Genomic DNA, 13653 nt, shown 5'->3' on the forward strand with positions numbered 1-13653 from the left:
AAACTCAAGCTGAAAGAACATCCTACCTGTTCTGCCAGCCTTGGAGCAGGTTTGTGTATTTCCTGAGCACGCCTTCCAGGAGCCGCTCACTGCGGACCTGGTGAAGCTGAGGAGGACCGGGGCCAGCGTCACCGTCTTGCGCACCTCTGGACAGCCCTCCCTGGACAGCACCTGCGGCCGGGCCGCCCGCCTTGCCGTCCCCCACCGGACTCCCGGACCGCCCGGTCCACACCTGCTGCCGCCCCGCCGCAGAGCTCCCGTGACGCGCGGAACGGTTCATGTCTGTGGCGACAGATCCAAGTGGCTCTCCTGCACCCCCAGGGTCCACTGCAGAACGTCTGTGTGGAAGTAGGAACAGTGGCAAACAGAGTAGAGAGAGCGCAGCAGGAGGAGGGGAACACGACGCTCATTCAGCGGCGATGCACATCAAAGTGATGGTAGCGCGAGTTAAAAACAAGAGCTGACAGAGAAACAGAGAGACCCTTTGGAAATGTTGACAGAGGGAGGGTATATTCCGACTGTGTCCTCGCTGCGGTGTACACTAGCTCCCTTTCTCTGACGTTATTGCGTTTTTGTTTTGGAAATCCCGGGTTGGTCACTCCCCCCAATAACTCGGGACACGCCCCCTCCTTGTAAGGAATGCAGCATATTAGATGATGTCATCGTCAGCTACTCCTTGGTTAGGGTTTGATCCCGTCATCTCGATGTATTCAGAGGGCTTTTAGGAACTTAAAAGATTAGTTTATGGAACCAGAAAGTGTCCCAGAAAGTTAATCCATGTTGAGAAAGGGTTTTTATCTATCAGAAATTTATGGCATTTATCATATGCTGTGTGTGCCTTTCAGTGGGACGACCTGCTCGAGTGATGTGATGATAGATGGGTAGCTAGACGTGATCTTCACTTGATAAGTGATGTCCAAAAAAAACGACAGATAGTTCAATTGTTTATTTTACAGCTATCGTCCATAACAACTTTAAAAAAATATTAGTTGACCACATCCCATTCAATCTCGCTGTAACAAATTTGGTGAAAATACAACTGCCATTCAACTACAATTCCCAGCAGGACTAATCGCGACGGCAAATACGTCATATATAGTCGACGTCCGGCCGCAGCTCGGGCGCCTGTTTCCATCATCCGCCCTACCTCTGAGTTTAATATAACATATGTATATTTTTTTAAAGGAAGTTAATGACCAGGAAGGTATATGAAGACATAAGTTATATTTGAAGACAAAGACTACGATGGCCTTGCCGTTGAAAGTGTGTATAGTCGGCTCAGGCAACTGGTGAGTTATGCATACTGTCATAACCTTCTGTGATGGTTATCATGCTATTATCATGATTATTATCATGGCATTATAATGGTTATTATCATGTTTTTTTATCATGTTATTATCATGGTTATTATCATGTTATTATCATGATTATTATCCTGGAGGGAGGGGGCAGATGAAGTGGGGACATTATTTTGGGTTGTTTAGTTTCGTATTCTCTCTCTTTTCTTACAACTCTCACATCTTGCTTACAGCATCTTCAACTCACTAGATTGCACACACACATACACACCAACCAATAAATTCTACCAATTAAGTAAATCAGTGTCAGTGTCGTCATTGTGAAGCGCAGGTGAGTTTCACTGTCACCTCCTCCTCTGATTGCCATGGTTACAGGGGCTCCGCCATAGCGAGGATCATAGGGGGGAACGCCAGGTCCCTGGAGCGCTTCGCCACCACGGTCAAGATGTGGGTGTTTGAGGAGAACGTCAACGGCAGGAAGCTCTCTGACATCATCAACACAGAGCACGAGAACGTCAAGTACCTGCCGGGTTTCAAGCTGCCTGAGAACGTGGTAGGGTGAGGGGGGGCCTCTGTGTGCGTGTGTGCCCGCTGTAAAGAACCAGTAGAAACTCTTCCTCTTCTCTGCATATTCACTTAGTGTGATGTGTTGTTGGACCTTTTCCTAGAATCTTTATTGTCATTGTACACAAGAAATTAGCATTTGCATCTGCATGTGACCCATCACTATAGCTGCAGCGCTAGGGGCAGTGGGCAGTGCTCTTCACTAGCTGCAGTGCTAGGAGCAGTGGTCAGTGCTCTTCACTAGACGCAGCAGTAGGAGCAGGGGGCAGTGCTCTTCACTAGCTATAGCAGTGGGCAGCACTCTTCACTTCCTGCAGCAGTAGGAGCATCGTTCAGTGCTCAGTAGGCAGGAGTATTAACCTGTAATGTTTGTTTTTTTTGGTCTTTGTCTTGTGGGAGGTAACTGAAGCACCAAGAGCACTCCCCTGTGAACACGGGCAGAACATACAAACTCCCCACAGAAAGCCCCTCCCCCTTTCGGGGTTCGAACCAAGGGCCTTCTTGCTGAGGCAGCAGTGCTAGCCACCATGCCAACCGCTGACTCTGGCTGACCGTCGAACTATGGCTGCATTCGGATTAAGCAGTGCATGTAAACGTACTGACTATCTCTGTACCTCTCTCTCTGTACCTCCATTTCTCTTTCTGTACTCTCTGTACTCTGTTTATCTCGCTCTCCCCCTGTCTGTTGTTCCTCACTCTCTATCTCTTTCCCTCTCTCTCCCTGAACTCTCTCTGTTTATCTCGCTCTCCCCCTGTCTGTTGTTCCTCACTCTCTATCTCTTTCCCTCTCTCTCCCTGAACTCTCTGTGTTTATCTCGCTCTCCCCCTGTCTGTTGTTCCTCACTCTCTATCTCTTTCCCTCTCTCTCCCTGAACTCTCTCTGTTTATCTCGCTCTCCCCCTGTCTGTTGTTCCTCACTCTCTATCTCTTTCCCTCTCTCTCTCTGAACCTCCATTTCTCTTTCTGTACTCTCTGTACTCTCTCTGTTTATCTCGCTCTCCCTCCGTCTGTTGTACCGCTCTCTCTCTCTCTCTCTCTCGCTCTCTCTCTCTCTCCTGTCTTCCTCTTTAGGTTGCTGTGCCGACACTTAGTGATGCTGCAGAGGGGGCGGACCTGCTGGTGTTTGTGGTTCCCCACCAGTTCATCAGGAACCTGTGTGATCAGATGGTGGGCTGTGTGTCGGCCAGGGCCAGAGGAATCACACTTATCAAGGTAACACGGCTCAGGACTGTAGGATGAAATGATAACACACTGTATTCACAACTCACTTTACTAATGACCCACTGTATTAACAACACACTTTACTAATGACACATTGCATTAACAACACACTTTATTAAGGACTCACTGTTTTAACAACACAGTTTATCAATTACACAGCTTTTTAATAACAAACTTTATAAATCCCAGGAGGAACATTAATTTGTCAACATACCGCAGCAAAAGGTAACCCCACTTGTGGAGAAATAAAAAGATAATTCACCAATAAATCATCCTACATCCTACATACAATATAATGGCTGGGAGAAATTGAGCTTTCTGGGCATCAACAGATGCAGTTAACGAACAAGTGTGATATATTGTCATCACATTTTGTCGAAGTTGCACAGCTTAAACATTTATGAGTTGTGAATAATTGAAGCTGATAATTCACATTTACAATTCACGTTGAAGATGTCATTTTCAAAGTGTATGTTCTCAAACAAAAAGTTTCTAAAAAACTTAAATGAGGTAATCTGTGTGTGAGTCAGTGAACAGCGAAGAGGCCCAGATGAATACTTCTTCTAATAGATGTGATGTGGCTATAATAACAAACAGAGTCGTCTCTGGCCCGGCGGGCTAGTCTGAGAGAGGGCCGGGTTATTACCTAGAGTCTGAATACTGTCGAGATCAAAGCCATGACAACACACATTGCTTTGTTCCCCTCTCTGCTCCTTTCTCGCTGGCTATTGTGGACGCTAAATCCATGCCCCTCACCAGGTAAAATGGCTGCTTTAAACCTCCGGACCATTAAGACCAGAGTGAGGATTGTGTGTGTGTGTGTGTGTGTGTGTGTGTGTGTGTGTGTGTGTGTGTGTGTGTGTGTGTGTGTGTGTGTGTGTGTGTGTGTGTGTGTGTGTGTGTGTGTGTGTGTGTGTGTGTGTGTGAAACCTTAAGCGGTAAGATGAAGCAGTGTTTAGGCTTATTTTTGAAACAGTGATGACCAAACCTGACCATTTTGCTGTAAAATCCATTACTGAGTAAATAGAGCAGCGGATGGATTCCCATGATGCACCCGGTTCAGCCTTTGAAATTAGGACCAATGAGGTCAGAGCCGTATGTGGCTTAAACCCCTATGACCTCATACGATACGTTCCGGCTACGGCCAAATAAACGTAATCAGCTCGGCTGGCTTTATTCAGCTCAGCTGAATATCTTTTAGAATATGAGGGCTTTATGTAATGGTATGTCTTGGGAGGTCTGCACTTTTCAGGGAGGGCATTTGTTCAGATAAAGCATTGAAGTCAGTCATACAAGCACAGTTAATAATACGTTTAATTGACAAATGAACGTATCTGACGATTGTCCTTCCTTTCGTTGGGGTTCTTCTAACTGGGACATGATACGTGCAGGGTTATTGTTCCTATGGCATTTGTTTGTTGAGTTCAAAAAACAAATTTCCAAATCAAAGAACCTAAACTGGCCTTCAAACAAAGAGGGGGAAGATTAAGGGTCCAAATAGTCCCATATTTTGATTTCAAAGGTACTGTTCAAGAATTAAATGTGCCCCAACATCGGGCCGCTCTTCCAGGTAGCCACCAGGGGGCAGTGTTCCAGCTAGGTATTTTCTTTATGCATGAAGAATGGCTTTTACACCTGTGCTTCGGTCCAACTGCTTTTTGCGCTTCGTCTTTCTCTGTTATTCACACACACACACAAACACACACACACACACACACACACACACACACACACACACACACACACACACACACCTTCTCTCAGGGGATAGACGAGGGTCCCGACGGGCTGAAGCTGATCTCTGACATTATCAGGGAGAAGATGGGCCTCGACGTCAGCGTCCTAATGGGCGCCAACATTGCCAACGAGGTGGCGGCCGAGAAGTTCTGCGAGACCACCATAGGTAAAAAGGGGCCTTGTGCCCAAACATGTATTTTTTTACGATAACTTGCCGGACATTTATAGTTCCTGCCTCAGCGTTCCGGCTGTATTGGATAAAAGACGTTGACACGTTCACAGCTGGCACGGCAAACCGAGCCCTGGTCACCCCACACTTTTATTTAGTCTCCACTGATGTGGAATGGGAATTCTGCCCTTTTGTATTTTTAGCACGTTTGCATATCCAGCCTCTTAACTATCACATGGTAAAGCCCTTTGTAACATGTTTTCTAAAAAGTGTGTGTGTGTGTGTTTGTGCGCGCGCATGTGTGTGCGTGGGTAGGCAGTAAGGTCCTTGAGAACGGCCTGCTGTTTAAGGAGCTCCTTCAGACGCCCAACTTCCGCATCACGGTGGTGGACGATGCAGACACGGTGGAGCTCTGTGGGGCACTGAAGGTACACACACTTTAGCTCAGTCGCTAAGCAACACACGGCTACACCACAGACCAACCTCCTCGCCAAAAAGAGACAAGGCAACATTGATAGGATAGGTGGATATAAATGTTGAGATATATGTGATGTATATGGTAAAGGTCGGTACTATGCCACCTTGTTTTCTGATCGCATTCAACGTGTCTAGCAGAGGAAATTGACAGCCTATCTGGTGCGTTATCAGAACCCTGTGATTATAATTACGCGTTATCTTTACAATCAATTCTCTTCTCTGCTCTCTTTGTCACCCAAGGTATTGACGTAGGTCGCAGCTCAAATATCTTTCTGCATCAATCTTGGAGGAAAGTTTTGAATCCAAGAATTCAGAGTATATCTTATCACTTCTGAATAATCAGGCTAGAATCTTGTGGTGAGGTTGTTGTTTATTGACTCGAAGAGTTTCATTCCTTTCAGGGTTTATCTGTAACAGCGGCCCTGAATAATAGCGCTGTGATCTCCAGAACATCGTGGCGGTGGGAGCGGGCATCTGCGACGGGCTGAGCTGCGGGGACAACACCAAGGCCGCCGTTATCCGCCTGGGCCTGATGGAGATGATCGCCTTCGCCAAGCTGTTCTCCAAGGACGCGGACGCCGTCTCCTCCGCCACCTTCCTGGAGAGCTGCGGCGTGGCTGACCTCATCACCACCTGCTACGGTGGCCGCAACCGCCGCGTCGCAGAGGCCTTCGCCAAGACCGGCAAGGTAGAACCTGTTACAAAGTCCATGCTACAAACCACCCAGGGGGCCGCTGTTGGGCTCCTCCAGATGGAAGACGCAGGGTGGTGATGTTAGAAGACCGATTTCAGATTCAGATTCAGATTCAACTTTATTGCCATTGTGCAGAGTACAGTGACGATGAAATGTATTTGGAGATCTAAATAGAAGTGCAAAAGAGCATTTAAGATGTTGTTTGAATGTGGATTGTCATATAGTTCAATACAGCAGCAAAATTAAAGTCACCTAGTGAGCTATGAGCAGCATAAGATGGGTATAATGGATAAGAGCAGCATAGATGGACAGTACTATAAGTATGAACAGTATGATAATAAATAATAAATAATCAATGGTTTATTGTAAAGGTTTGTTGTAAGTGAAACATGGCCTGGTGCTCCATGTTGCCATGCAGGAGATCTCTCCCTGAGTGTGTGTGGAGATAGCTGGATTATTCTGTGCACACTGATTGCTCAATGTGCAAATGGGGCTGGATGGGGCTGCACACCTGAGTCCAGTCAGACTCGGCCAGGTGAAGCTCCTTAATGCAGCCATCATCCCCACATATCCCAACAGAACCCTTTCCTGATTCTCCTGCTACGGCTTGATTGGTCAAGCCGTAGTCGCCGAGCCAGGAAAGGAGCAATGTGGGATTGAGACAGATGATCCTGAGCTGCTTCATGGTCATAGAGGGAGACTTCAACGATGTTGAGGATTATGGCCAATCACAATATTCAGTCTACGAAGCCAAGGACAGTGTTTATCTGTGGCAATATGGTGTTGCGATCAGCCAAGATATGTAAACATGAGGGCTTGCCCAAAATAAACCACTTCCTGTTAGTATACTGTATTGGTCCCTAAAATGATTTGCTGGCCTATTAAGCCCGTTGCAGCTTAAGAAGTATCGCAATTGTAACAGCGGGTAAAATGGCGGTTCGAGGAAAACATCTTGCAGGAAGCGATTGTCAAATCTCTATCGAATATAGGAATCCAGCCGTTATGTTGCCAATGGTGTCCATGTGAATATTTCACAATATGTTGGTCCTTCTCCTGCCAGAGCATAGAGGAGCTGGAGAGAGAAATGCTGAACGGGCAGAAGCTCCAGGGGCCGGCCACGTCCACCGAGGTGTACCACATCCTTCAGCAGAAAGGCCTGGTGGACAAGTCAGTACCCACCAGCTCCTCCATCGCCTTCCCCTCTCTCTAGACCTCTGGCTCTGCTCTTCCGTCCACATAGAGCGATGCGTTCTCTTTCCTACCTCTAACTTCTCCTTTCTCTGATTTTTTATCTCTGGACTGAGCCATGTGCAAAGATATGCCACTCAAACTCTGAGGATTTATTATCTGACGACTTACTTGTCTTGTTGGACAAGTTAGTTGTCCAGAGTGTCACTAGGACTATTTTCGTATTGACAAGTGACTACGACTATTTTTCAAAATGAGTTTATTCTCCTCCCGCTACAGAGACTCTACAACTCAGCCTCTGAGATACTGTGACACTGTGCTGATAACGAACACCCCCTCCTGGGTCCCTTCTCTGCAGGTTCCCGCTGTTCACGGCCGTGTATCAGATCTGCTTCGAGGGAAGGGCCGTGGGGGAGATGATCTCCTGCCTGCAGAGCCACCCAGAGCACCTGTAGGGGACCTGAGGCCTCAGGGGGCCCCGCATACCACAGTCTGAATAACAGATCCATGGCGGCGGCTCTTTGTACAAAATAACACAACCTGTAATAATTGTAGCACTTGTTACCTGTTTTGTATATTTTTTTGGTGACTACCTCCAATAAGCTTACCTTTCCAGTTAAAAAACCAATAACATTAACATTTCAATAATCAATCATGATACATTGAAGTTAATGGCGGGATGATATTAACATTTAGACCATTTAGACATTTAGAGTTGCAAAAACATTTGAAAGGTCTTTATTTTTGTAACAAATTTGATACATTTTACTTTCCTCTTACTGTGACGATACAAAGCAGCTTTAGAGACTAATAACACGACACAGAACCTGTACGGGGGCCTGTCCACTCTGTGTCAGGCTGGACAGACTGCACACCTAACACTGCCAATTTTGTTTACATGGAGAAACGGTTGCACTTGTGATATTATCAGTATAATTACTGGCTTGTATTCTCTTTTGGGTAGTGTTCTTCAACCAAAGCCAAAAGTGAAAGGCTTTCAAGCCGTCCCATCCTTGTCTTGTATCACTTCCTTATAAATTTAGCTGGAAACGGATCATCTGAGGATAATCCCATAATAATGTTAATAATGATAATCCCAATACAGGATCCTATGTCCAGCTAAAATGGAGAACGAAGCATTACTTGGAGACAGGATTAAAAAATGTCTTTGAGCAGATTAACTGCCATTTATTTGGTGATTCACATTGGTATGTCAAATCGCTATTAGACTTTATAATATTGAGTGTTGTGTTTTACCAAATACATCCCCATGACTTTATTCCTGCCTCCTTGTTTTCATCATTATTGTCTTGAAGACAAACTGCCCCAAATCTAACTATCGATTGGCGTTCAGGAACGAACGTCGTTCCTTGAGAATAGGTCCATCTCAGGCTTAACAGCGCAACCATGTGGCACATATGAGGTTATGACATGTGTTGCGTATATAGAAACATAACTACTCAGCAACACCTGAACCTCCCACAATAATGCTAAAAGTTGCAATACGGCAACGCAATACCCACTAATTAAATACCCAAATGATCACTTGTATATTACGTTCATCAGGAAAATAGCTTTATTCTAAAGAACAGCCTTGTAATCAGTTAGTTATTTGATTGGCTTTGTATAAAGAAAGCAACACATTCTTATGCTGTGACCATTTGTTTAAACTTATTTCCTGTTACAGGGTGGCCATGTGTAGTTAGAATTATTGTCTACCAACAACAATAGGTCCCTGATCCTTTTCAGTGCTGTAGTGATGAGGCCATTCCTTTTGCTCAGTTGATGTTGATATACCGTAGATTCTTCTTTCTTTCTTACGGGTACGTCATGTTTAGCTACAACTGCCACTCAGGTGACTATCTTACTTCCTCCTTCAGCTTTTTAACTTGTTTAATGGCAAACCACAGAACCTAACATTATATGTGGGCTGTTTTAAATACGGTTTGTCTTGCAACAAACCATTTAATTTTGGTCCCAAATATTTATGACGGGATTTAATCCTACAAAAAAAAATACGTATATGGCTTTCAGATACTGGTCTTGATACTTAATTATAGATTATGGGCAGACTAAAATAGTGAAAAGCTTTTTTTGATGTTCAAATATGGTTGACAATAGATAAACGCCCCATAGTTGAGTCACGAAATGCTTAAAGCCCAATTAAACACCCAGTGTTCTGAACAATGCATTTATCTTTCTACCATTATAATTAAAGCCAAAGTTCAAAGACAAAGACTAGTAGACTTTCACTTTTCTTTTTGATTTTGTGGTGAATACATACTCGATATTGGTATATTTTACCTGGAGAATATTATATAGACATATTGCATTTATTTGGTTCATGTCCATTCTATTTGTGTAGGATATACTACGTATCCAGACTAGTCACACTCTTTTCTTTATATTATTTGTAATACATGTTTTTGATCTTATCAAATTATTTTCAAAAAGTATGTCGACGATAGCAGTTGAATAAAAACAAGATGTTTAATACATCATCCAAATGGTTCACTATTAAAACTCTGAAGCTACAAAACAAAAGCACATCGATGTAAAAAAAAATAATGAAAAACACGTGCATTGACATGAATGCATTGCTTTAACATAAACGCTTTAAGTTTAAGAGCTCCATCATTGAAGCTATAATATCCATACATTCAACAAAAATATGAATGTATCCATTTATGAATAAACACCCAACAATACTCAAGACGAGTTGCAAACCTCATGGCAAGTTCTCCCCACACTTAGGATGAAACAACATTCATAGGACACTTACTGAAATACACATATCGCAATAAACACATTTTGAACAGGAAACTGTGATGATAAGGTTTTTTTTGTTTTGTTGAAGTTGAACACCTCATACAGTGAATAAGTCGCTGTCTGAATAAACTTTTGTTCAGTCATCCAGATAGGGGGAAAATAGAAAATTGTAGTTTTTTTTCCCAGATTTATATCATCGTCAAAAGGGGTTCACCATAAATAAATAAAAACTTGCCTTCGTCTTGAGTCTATAAACAGTTAGCCCTCGTCTTCCTCCTCATCGCCCCCAAATGACAGAAGACTGTTATTTTTCACTTTCCTCTCCTTCTTGTCCTCCCTCTTCTCCTTTTTCTCCTCTTTCTTTTCCTTCTCTTTTTTCTCCTCCTCTTCCTCCTCCTCTTTCTTCTCCTCTTTCTTGTCCTCCTTCTCCCCCGTGGCACTCTTCTTTTTTTTGCTGGAGCTGGCTGTGATGCCCTGGTACTTATCTGTGGAGGAGCGCTTGGCCGGCTTCTTGAACACGATTTTACCATCTGCAGGAGGCTCGTCCTCTGTAAACCAATAGGAAGCATGACGCGTGCACTTGAATAACAGCATCCCTTTCCTCTCTCTCTCCAGACGTAATGCGGACTTAGTCAGAGGGACTTCTAGCTAAACTAAAACAGTAATATCAATAATGAAGTAAATGAGCAATAGTATCGGGAGAACAATTCTCTTGCAAGTAAAACTTGAATTATATCCAATGTGGTTCCCTTTGCTGTTCCATACAAAACCAAATGGATAGGATCAACACACCAGGCAGGACCACGGTCCTGACTCCTATTAAACTAGGTATGCTGAAAATATACTTCTGAATTAAAGAAAATGTATAATCTTAAAAGGATGAGTGTAACTACTCAACCAAAATAGTACGATCATTGACGGATGGAATAATAACCACTGAACTGCATGAGCAATACTCTCCACATTTGCCAGTCCTTCCTACCCACCTTTCTCTGAAGCGCCGTCGCCTTTGATCTGCTTCACCTCATCGGCGCTCAGGTCGCCCTTCTTCAGGACGACGACCTGCGGTAGCTCATCCTCGCGGTCGCTGCCGCTGTCATCATCTAGCGTTGGCATCGCCTGACGCTGGAGACGTAACACAATAGAGGCAATAACCTTTAACGAGCTGCCGATGGTCAATGTTAGGCATCCTAGTGTATGGACAATGGAGTATTGTATCATGGGTTGTTGCTAAATGGTTTCCTTATTGCATTTAGGATGCATGTCAAAGAACTGTCAAGTGTTTATTTACAGGAGGCGATGGGTTGATTGTAAATGTGATTATCCATAATAGAGATGATGTGATTCAGTCCGACACGCACAGCAGCTAACGCTATGTAGCGTGCAAGAAGGACACACACCTTCGTGTCGACGTTGGGTCCTTCCTTGTATCCGACATCACTCTTGAATTTCTTTAGAAACGACGGTTCGGTGGGTTTCACCCAAGATATATCACTTTTCTTTATGTTCTTATTCATTGTAGTACTAGGCGCGTGAAGCAAGAAAAGATTAAGCAGAACTAAACGTCATCAGAGTGCGCTTCCCAACAACATAAAAATAAATAAGTCACGTGATTTGAGATAGCAATGTGATTGGCTGATATTCTGAGGCTTGCCTGGCGTGGACCAGGGAAGCGCCCGCCGACAAGACGTACCTGAAAACGATGCGTGGTTTCCTATGACCGCATAACCCCACGCACTGTCCTTGGAATATGATTTCTGGGGATATTTACGCTTTGCTGGCCGGCATTCTTGGAGCCGTAGCCTCTTCGTCTGCTAAACTGTCCCTCGGGGCGGATTACCTGAAAGACATGTGTGACACAGGGATGAAGAGATGGACCACTGAGGACCACTGGAGCAGACACGCTGAGGAGGAAACCCCCTGTGACTGGGTAACTCACACCTTCTGTGTATTGTATTCATATGGGCCACATTACACATTGAGCTATGTATATTTTCTATTGCAAATATATTCGATGCTATTGTGAGTTCTTCACACTTCGTTTTGGTTTATTCTTAGTATTTTATATGTATCTTTTGTTTCACAGTATACTGCCCTCACGAATGCATATATATCGTTTACTAACGCATAACGTCAAAGTATGGGAGCCACACTAGTATTTCACAGATATTGGATCTATGTGTGTTAATATATCTCTGACGTCCGGGTTCATCCTCAGCTCCACATTCCTCTGCGCTTGATGTGCGGAGGTCTGCTGTTCACCTGCAATGCTGTGATGTGGACGTTCTTCTCCAAGGCGCTTCGCCACTGCTCCTCTTCCGCCAGAGCCACAGTGACCACCACTGCATCAAACTTTGTCTCTTCTGTAAGTTATGTTCTAACTATAACAGCGGGGAATCAATAGGGATCCATCAAGTGTGATCTGTAGTCACACATCTGTATAACCTTTATTCCTTTTACAAGTTCAACCATCAGATTCCTGCACTGGCCTTTGTTTTGTTTGGAGACTAATGGATGTTTGTGTTAAGAGAAAAGACCAGGCCCGACTCTACCTTTGTGCCCTAGTCGGAGAAGCGATCAAATTCATGATTCATGTCTAATGACCTATTTATTCAATAAGATACAGCAGGTAGAACCAGTTTTAGCCGATGATGAGTACCAACATAATGGAGTTTTCAAGATAGTCTGGAAACATAACTTCTTTATGTTTCCATCCCAACCTCCAATAACTATCTCATATCTTTTTTTGTCACTGTGTTTCCCTCCAGGCGGTCCTTGGGAAAATGATTTTCGGAGAGACCCATGCGGCTCTGTGGTGGGTAGGGATCTCGCTCACCCTCTCCGGGCTGCTGGTGCTCCATGAGTCCACGCCCCAGATCGTATCGCAGGAAGACGGCAAGAAAGACAATTGATGACACTTCCCAAAGAGAACACTGTTACAATGTGATCCCCTAGAGACCCAGCCAAAAGAAAAGGGTCACCAAAGCACAAGGCTTAAATGATCAGCCGCAATCTGAGCTTAATCACATTGTATAAGGATATGTGTCAACGAACATCAAGTACTACCAAAGCTCAAACGACTGCCTTGCAATGACATTAAATCACACTAGTTGTGGGAACTTTTGTTCTATATTCTATGTATCTTTGCTGATCCATACATAACTACAGGGATAGGATCAGCACTCCGGACAGAAGGATCACAATCCTATCTCCCATGAAGAGCATCGACCGTTTGATATGCTCAAGCGCCGGTCCACTGTTACTAGATAAGCTGTAAAATATACACAATAAATGTAATATATGCGTGTGAAAATGTTGCTCATATATTATGCAATATACATTCACCTGTGTGTACGAAGATCTGTATTCACGTGCATGCATTCCAATAAGCACTATGGAAAGTATTTTCTATGCAATACAAACTACTGCCATTTTACACTATACAAAGAATGTCACTGATTTGAATTCCTGATCAAATAAATGTTTGCATACAATCAAGAACTGAGAAGTCTAATGTCAATGTTTGTAGTGTATTC

The 13653-nt window shown here is 44.0% G+C and overlaps 3 protein-coding genes across 4 annotated transcripts; 2 read left to right on the forward strand and 1 right to left on the reverse strand.

Annotated features, from left to right (window-relative positions):
- The first annotated feature begins 1118 nt into the window (after window positions 1-1118).
- gpd1l (glycerol-3-phosphate dehydrogenase 1 like) lies at window positions 1119-8627 on the forward strand. 2 transcript variants are annotated; one of them, XM_079747591.1, is made up of 8 exons: window positions 1119-1289; window positions 1674-1851; window positions 2934-3074; window positions 4848-4986; window positions 5305-5417; window positions 5915-6154; window positions 7221-7327; window positions 7707-8627. In XM_079747591.1, exons 1-8 carry the CDS (start codon window positions 1246-1248, stop codon window positions 7801-7803), a joined length of 1059 nt encoding a protein of 352 aa, XP_079603717.1. In that variant the 5' UTR covers window positions 1119-1245; the 3' UTR covers window positions 7804-8627. The 2 variants fall into 2 exon arrangements, with proteins under 2 accessions (XP_079603717.1, XP_079603718.1); XM_079747592.1 differs by having other exon boundaries at window positions 1674-1848.
- Window positions 8628-9819: 1192 nt separating this feature from the next.
- kiaa1143 (KIAA1143 ortholog) lies at window positions 9820-11664 on the reverse strand. The gene is made up of 3 exons (XM_079747654.1): window positions 11518-11664; window positions 11104-11242; window positions 9820-10665 (listed from the first exon to the last, which is right to left on the reverse strand). The coding sequence occupies exons 1-3, from the start codon at window positions 11632-11634 to the stop codon at window positions 10376-10378; spliced, it is 546 nt and encodes a 181-aa protein (XP_079603780.1). The 5' UTR covers window positions 11635-11664; the 3' UTR covers window positions 9820-10375.
- Window positions 11665-11790: 126 nt separating this feature from the next.
- On the forward strand, window positions 11791-13582 carry tmem42a (transmembrane protein 42a). Its single transcript, XM_079747665.1, has 3 exons — window positions 11791-12047; window positions 12336-12482; window positions 12886-13582. Exons 1-3 carry the CDS (start codon window positions 11868-11870, stop codon window positions 13027-13029), a joined length of 471 nt encoding a protein of 156 aa, XP_079603791.1. The 5' UTR covers window positions 11791-11867; the 3' UTR covers window positions 13030-13582.
- The last annotated feature ends 71 nt before the right edge of the window (window positions 13583-13653 follow it).

Source organism: Pollachius pollachius (assembly GCF_949987615.1).
Source record: "Pollachius pollachius genome assembly, chromosome: 1".
NCBI lineage: Eukaryota > Metazoa > Chordata > Actinopteri > Gadiformes > Gadidae > Pollachius > Pollachius pollachius.

What these genes read in the sequence shown, in the direction of transcription:
- tmem42a (XM_079747665.1), top strand. Translation starts at nt 11,868, where the DNA reads ATGATTTCTGGGGATATTTACGCTTTGCTGGCCGGCATTCTTGGAGCC. An exon ending in AGGAAACCCCCTGTGACTGG is followed by an intron (nt 12,048 to 12,335) that starts GTAACTCACACC and finishes GTTCATCCTCAG; the next exon opens with CTCCACATTCCTCTGCGCTT. An exon ending in CATCAAACTTTGTCTCTTCT is followed by an intron (nt 12,483 to 12,885) that starts GTAAGTTATGTT and finishes GTTTCCCTCCAG; the next exon opens with GCGGTCCTTGGGAAAATGAT.
- gpd1l (XM_079747591.1), top strand. Translation starts at nt 1,246, where the DNA reads ATGGCCTTGCCGTTGAAAGTGTGTATAGTCGGCTCAGGCAACTG. An exon ending in GAGGAATCACACTTATCAAG is followed by an intron (nt 3,075 to 4,847) that starts GTAACACGGCTC and finishes ACCTTCTCTCAG; the next exon opens with GGGATAGACGAGGGTCCCGA. An exon ending in CCTTCGCCAAGACCGGCAAG is followed by an intron (nt 6,155 to 7,220) that starts GTAGAACCTGTT and finishes TTCTCCTGCCAG; the next exon opens with AGCATAGAGGAGCTGGAGAG.
- kiaa1143 (XM_079747654.1), bottom strand. Translation starts at nt 11,634, where the DNA reads ATGAATAAGAACATAAAGAAAAGTGATATATCTTGGGTGAAACCCACC. An exon ending in GACCCAACGTCGACACGAAG is followed by an intron (nt 11,243 to 11,517) that starts GTGTGTGTCCTT and finishes TTACGTCTCCAG; the next exon opens with CGTCAGGCGATGCCAACGCT. An exon ending in CGACGGCGCTTCAGAGAAAG is followed by an intron (nt 10,666 to 11,103) that starts GTGGGTAGGAAG and finishes ATTGGTTTACAG; the next exon opens with AGGACGAGCCTCCTGCAGAT.